Source organism: Mastomys coucha, unplaced genomic scaffold (assembly GCF_008632895.1).
Source record: "Mastomys coucha isolate ucsf_1 unplaced genomic scaffold, UCSF_Mcou_1 pScaffold6, whole genome shotgun sequence".
Classification (NCBI taxonomy): domain Eukaryota; kingdom Metazoa; phylum Chordata; class Mammalia; order Rodentia; family Muridae; genus Mastomys; species Mastomys coucha.
Genome location: NW_022196912.1, coordinates 100,263,251 through 100,269,911, shown reverse-complemented (window position 1 = coordinate 100,269,911; position 6,661 = coordinate 100,263,251). Strand labels below are relative to the sequence as shown.

Below are 6,661 nucleotides of genomic sequence, written 5' to 3'. Positions count from 1 at the left end.
CTGTGTGCTCTCCCATGTCTGTGTGCTCTCCCATGTCTGTGTGCTCTCCCATGTCTGTGTGCTCTCCCATGTCTGTGTCTACTCACTGCTGTGTGCTCTCAGTAAACCTTCCCCACAGTCCTCAAGGTCCCATGTGATACTTTTATTTTAAAAATCTCATTTATTTGGGGATAGGTCTCCCTGGATTAAGTGAGAATCCAGGGAGACGTTTCATGAACTGGAATGGCAATAATGTCACTAATATTTTATTTTCCCTTATAAAGTGAAATCCCGAGAGTTTGGAAAGATACAGTAAAAAAAAAAAAGTGGGAAAAAACCACTTACTTTGAGTAAGGACTTAAGCATGAGCCCTCCTTTATGCCTTTGGGGGGTAAAATCCAGTGGTTTGAGCACACGTAGGTTGTGGTGTTGGTCAGTATTTGAGAGCCTCTGGAGGAGAGTTGCTGCATCTCGTTAGGCAGCTAACAAGGATCGTGTTCACTTCACGAAATGCTAAGCTGATGTTTGTTGTTGAAGTGTCTTCCTCGCTGAACTCTCAACTTTAAGCAGGCGATGACCACAAGAAATGAACTGGCTGTACAAAATTGTAAGATTTTGTTTTTAAAAAAATTGTCAGAGGAAGCAAGGGAGATGGAGAGGCTTGGTGTTTCCAAGCCTTGTCCGATGTCATAGCATTATTAAAGTGGTGGGCTGTGGTGTGCCCAAGGTCATAGCATTATTAAAGCGGTGGGCTGTGGTGTGCCCAAGGTCATAGCATTATTAAAGCGGTGGGCTGTGGTGTGCCCAAGGTCATAGCATTATTAAAGTGGTGGGCTATGGTGTGGCCGTTAAAGACTGGCAAAGAATATCAGGCTAAGGAGGCTGTCAGAAAGAAACGTGAAATACAGAAAATGAACAAATAAAAATGGCTCATTCAAAACAAACTTACAGGTCAGTAAGGTAGCTTAGCAAAACACTTGCAGAGTAAGCCTGACAGCCTGAGTTCAATCCCTGTCACCCACATGAAGGTAGAAAGAGAGAACTGATCCCCAAAAGTTGTCCTCTGATCTCCATGTGTGGGCCATGGCCTGTGTGAAACCCCTTGCCACACACACACTCACACACACTCACATTCTCACACACACACACACACACACACACACACAGAGAGAGAGAGAGATAATGTGAGGCTGGAGGGAAGGCTCAGAAATTAAAAGCAGCAGCTGCTCTTACAGAGGATCCAGGCACCCCAGCACCAAAATGTCAGCTCACACTCAGAACTCTAGTTCTGCAGGTTCTGATTCTCTCTCCTGGCCTCTGTGGGCACAAGGCACACGTGTGGTATACAGACATACATGCAGGCAAAACACCTATACACATAACTTTTTTAAGTCAAATGATACTTTTTTAAAAAATTCCCACCCAGACTTATTTGCTATATAGGGTCTGCACCATTTGAGAATAATACAGGCAAATTCTTTTCAAAGACTGAGAAACCTTTCTGAAGGAACCAAGAAACCATTTGACTTAGAGGATTGTATAAATGTTATGTCACCTTTTGTATCTCTGTATCAATACCACACATGTTAATTATAGGAACACTCCCTTGTTGTGGATGTAATAGTTAAGTCTTCTATTTCTTATTTTGAAAAAATGCTGAAATGAGTCAAGTGACTGGCTGCCCCTTAGTTCACTTAGAATCCAAACAGTAGAAGCGACTGGCTGGCCCATGACAGTTCTAGAGAACTCCATCCACAGCATGGCTTACCAAGAGTCTTTTAAACAGATGTCACAGCCTTCCCTTCTTATTCTTATCTCATTCATCTCTCTCCCAATAGACTCCTATGAGAAACAAGCTCCACAAAGCACTGGCCGGAAGAAATTACTGTCTTCTACAATAATTCCTCCACTGGCGATCACCGTGTCAGAAGAACAAAGGAGACTCTTACGGTCAGTGACGTCTGAGGACATGACGCTGGTCTGTAAAGCTTTACCATAGCTTTGTGAGGTTTCTGCATGCACGGTCCTTTTCTTTCTTTCCGGAGAATGAAACTGAGACAGAGTGTTGCATGGCTTACCCAAGGTCTTACCGTTAGCAGTGGAGCAAGCTCAGAGCCTGTCTTCTGACCCCGAATGCCATTCTTTCCTCTATAGCATAGAGACTGAGTATAGGATAGAATTTCCCTAGTAATTTTTTCCAGCAGTTGGCTTAGAACACTTCTCCTTCTTGGAACAGCCAAGTGTTTATACTGCACTGTTTCTGAACAAAGTTAGGGAGATAATTGCTTCCATTCTTCTTGTCTTGGTCCATTCTAGATTCTACATTACCATAATGTTATTAGGAAAGAAGTGAAACACCGGGATGCCAGAGTGGGACAAGCCCTGGGGCAGGTCACAGGACAAGCCACTTTCCCACTTCTGGGCAGTGTACGTTTTTTGAAAATGAAAAGGCTTATCCGTTCCTTTCAGGCCTGGTTATTCACTGCTGCCAATGCAGCTTTTCCTAGAGCATAATTCACTTATTTACTACTACCAACTCGTCCCCAGTTAGGACATCTCCACTCTTGGAGCTGTTAATTACCTCTCTTCTTTAACACTTATTCAAAATACTGTCAGACCTTTTCTTTGAGCCAAACTCTTTAAATGCAGGCAGAAAATGAGTTCCTTAGGGAAGAAAACTTAAGAATAAGATTTAGAAGTAAATTGGTTCTCACAATAGAAAGACAGAAGGAAAATAAGTTACTATACAGTAGTCTTCCCTTATTTGTGATAGATTTGTTCCAGGACCCCTCGTAGATACCTGAAATGTCACCACTGAGTGAGGCCTGTGTACATACTGTTTGCCCATGGTCAGTCTTCATTATTTTATGTTTTGGTGCCTCCTTTGCATTACTACTTAATGTGTTTGGGGAACATTCTAAAATAAAATGAGTTCCTTCAGCATAAAACTGCAGCCTGGGCTGGAGACATGGCTCACTGCTCAGGGGCACTTGCTGCTTTTGCAGAGGAACTCAGGTTTGGGTCCTAGCAACCACATGAAGTCTCACAACTAACGATAACTCCAGTTCCAGAGGATCCACTTCCCTCTTCTGGGCTCCACAGGTGCCAGGCAAGCATGTGGCACACATACGTACAGGCTAATATCCATATACATCAAATACAAATGTGATAGATAGATACATCTTTTTTTAAAACCATGATCTGGGATAGTCACATGATGAGTAAGGGACTAACAGGCAGGCATGCACTGCGTGGGTATGCCGGACAGATGCTCAGTGGGGACAGTATGAACCTTTATCATGCTTCTCAGAGCAGCATGCAGTGTAAGTTTTAAGGCCAGAGATGTAGCTCAGTTGTAGACCATATGTTTAGCATGTGTAAGGCCCCTGTTCGGTCCCAAAAATAAAGTTTACTTCTGAATTTTCTATTTATTATTTTGGATCACAGTCAACCACTAGTAACTGAATTCTTAGAAAGTGTAACTATGAATGAGAATTACTGTTATTGGAAAGGAAATTTGATAATAAATTCCTAAACACATATAAGCATAAGGAAAACAATGAGACTTGAAAGGTCAGAGCAGCTTTTGAAAATGAGGGAGTGTTTGGAGCTGAGTGAAGTCACGCTGTTACATCTGGGGCCATCTCCTTAGGTCTTACCACAAACATTTAGAAGATCTGGGACTCGAGTTGCTCTTTCCAGATGCTGGTGACTCTTTGATCCTGGTGGGAAAAGTGCCACTCTGCTTTGTAGAAAGAGAAGCTAGTGAACTTCGAAGAGGACGATCTACTGTGACTAAGAGTATTGTGGAGGTGAGATACATCTTCCATGTTTGCAGACTTGCTGAGGCCACTAACTTCAACCTTTGTCATTACTCAACACATGTTTGTGTTACATTTAGAGTGCCAAATGATGGAAATTGACAGACATATGAGCTCACAGTAAGGAGGAGGGATGCAGTTATAACACAGAGGAATGTGGAGTGTAGAGGTGTGATTGAGAAGTGTTTAGAGCTACATGTGCGGCCCCTGTCGGTCATCTCAGTGTGCGGAAGGAAAGGAAGGAGCTTAAAGCTAACTAGGGTTTCACGGTGAGACTTTGTCTTTTAAAAAGGGTGCCGGGGGAGGCTGGAGAGATGTCACAGAAGTTAAGAGCACTTGCTACTCTTGTAGAGGACCTGGGTTCTGTTCCCACTACCTATGTATTGACTCACAACCACCTTTAACTCCAGTTCCAGGAGAGCCATTGCCCTTTTCTAGCCTTCACATGGTACACATGTGATCCATATACATACAAGCATTTAGACAAAACACTCAGAAACAGCCAGATGACTCAGTGGTTAAAGGTTCTACAGCCAGATCTGACCTGAGTTCGATCCTCAGGACCTACATGATAGAATGAAAAAACTGACCCCCTATCCACTTACCTCCACATGCACACCGTGGCATGTGTATATGCATGCATAAATGAACACATATGCATACACAAATAATGTAATAAAATAATACACAAAAATGAGAAGATAGACGTAGTGACTGAGTTAGGGCAGATAGTCTGGGAAAGGCTAGAATCAGGGTGAGTGGTTCAGGCTATTGTACTGATTCCCATACAAGAAGATGGAGACTTAACTAAGTCATTAGTAGTAGGAATGGAAAGGAAGGACAGATTTGGCACCTGGATGAGAGGGAGACTCCAGAAGATCTGGTGCAGAGAGAACACAAAAGAATAAAGGAGAAAGATTCTCCACAGTGATCCCGAGTTCCCAACTAGGCAGTAGTGCCACTGAAGAGGAAGGCAGTAAAGGGCAGCGAGCCTGCCGGGTGGGTGGTGATTGTGACCTCAGAGCAGAGGTAGAGAGACGGTACCTTCAGGTGGGATGACCAAGGCGCTGGCAGACTACAGTACAGCTCTTGCAACTAGAAAAGAAATCTGGGTTGTGCATATCTGTTGGTGGTAAAAGCTTGCACACTTTGGTAGCATTGGAAGGTGAGGAAGGGCCAGGAGCCAAAGAGACTGAGAGCATGACAGGGAAGAGCAGAAGGCAGAGGATGTGCAAGATCAAGGAAGTGAGGCTGAAAGAGCCAGGAGATGACTGAAGATACCGAGGAAGGAAGAGTCCGGGAAAGGTAATAGAGGTGATGCTGCAGGCAAGAGGGAAGTCGTTAGCAGTGGCCATAAAGGGAGACCTGAACATCGGAGTTGATGAAAACCTGGCATGACAGGAGTGAAGGCCAATGATTGTCAAGATCTCTGGCCAACCTGGTATCATACACCTGTAATTCCAGCGCTCAGGAGGCTTAAGCAGGGGATTGCAAGCTCCAAGCCTGCCTTGAACTACATAATTGTAGGCCAACTATCCAGCTGTGGATTACATAGGACAATCCTCTATTTCAGTCTGTCTGCCCATCAGTCTCTCTCTCAGCCAAAAGGGCTGAGGTTATACGTCCACGGTAGGTAGGTAGATACTTGCCTGACACGTAAAGCCTCAGGTTCCTTCCATAATGCTGAAGTCAAAGGACACCACAGCCTCTGCATGCAGAGGAGCTGGGATGGTGTCTGAAGGTTCGACACGGCTGAGTCTGTGTGTGCAGGACTTGAGTGTGTTTATGAGCCTGTCGAGCCTTCGTCCCCCTCATCCCCCTTTAAGTCCCTGTTGGTGACAGCCTTGGCTCTGCTTTAAGCAGAGCTCTTCTTTGCCCACACAGCTCATTTCTTCTCAGACTCCTGCTCCGGATTTGAAGTCAAACTGTGTTGAATCCAAAAGATAGGATCTGTGAGAATCTTATTGTAATTCAATATCTAAAATTTTAACCAGAACATTATAATAAAAACTTCTCTGAAACGACTTCAGAGACTACTTACTCTTAAAAAGAGTTGGCTTCAAATTGAAACAAAGTTTATGGTTTCAGAAAATTTGATTATATTAAGTCAGGTGGATAGGCAGAGTCCTTGACTTTGGAAGAAGTTGGAGCAGTTCTGTAGCAATAGCCAGTCATTTATACATTCTTACCATCTGTGGTCCAGCTTGATGTCTGAGACAGAATCTCACTCCTGGGCCCTGGCCTTCAACTCACAGGTCCACCTGCTGGGATTAAAGGCATGTACCTACCACCATACTTGGCAAGACTGAGCCTTTTAACATTATTAAGATGCTGTACATTAACTGAAGTAAGAAGTGAAGGGAAAATGAGAACTCCTCCCTCTTTGCCGCCGCACTCACACATCAGAGAGGAGCAGAAGTTAGCCTTGATCTCCCAGCACTCAGCTTTGCTGCAGCAGTTAAGTGGTGTTTTTAATTGTTTACACTACAGGGTCTTGCACCTAGATCTTGGTAACTATGAGCATTTATAAGGCTCCAGACTAGAGCATGGGAGAGGAGGACACAGAATGATTGATTTCACTTCTAGGTTCCAAAAGGAAATCATCCTGTGATAATTTTAGAAAGCTGATTTAGAGCTGTTACCAAAAGTAATAAATTCGGTATTCTGATAAAAAAAAAATTAAATGTACCATACCTTGTGCAGTTTTTTGCCTCCAGAGGCTAAACAAATTGGCAACATTAAATAATATTAGCTGTAATTAAAATTTCCCATTTTAGCCAGGCAATGGTGGTGCAGGCCTTTAGTCCCAGCACTTGGGAGGCAGAGGCAGGCGGATTTCTGAGTTCGAGGCCAGCCTGGTC

General features: G+C 43.7%; 1 protein-coding gene across 5 annotated transcripts in view; it reads left to right on the top strand.

Moving 5' to 3' along the window:
- Window positions 1–6,661, top strand: part of Mlh3 (mutL homolog 3) — a 35,418-nt gene that overhangs the window by 21,785 nt on the left and 6,972 nt on the right. For all 5 annotated transcript variants that reach the window (XM_031356401.1, XM_031356402.1, XM_031356399.1 and 2 more), the window contains exons 8-9: window positions 1,818–1,929; window positions 3,632–3,791. In XM_031356401.1, coding sequence (XP_031212261.1) covers window positions 1,818–1,929; window positions 3,632–3,791 — 272 coding nt within the window. The remainder of the gene's footprint in view (window positions 1–1,817; window positions 1,930–3,631; window positions 3,792–6,661) is intronic.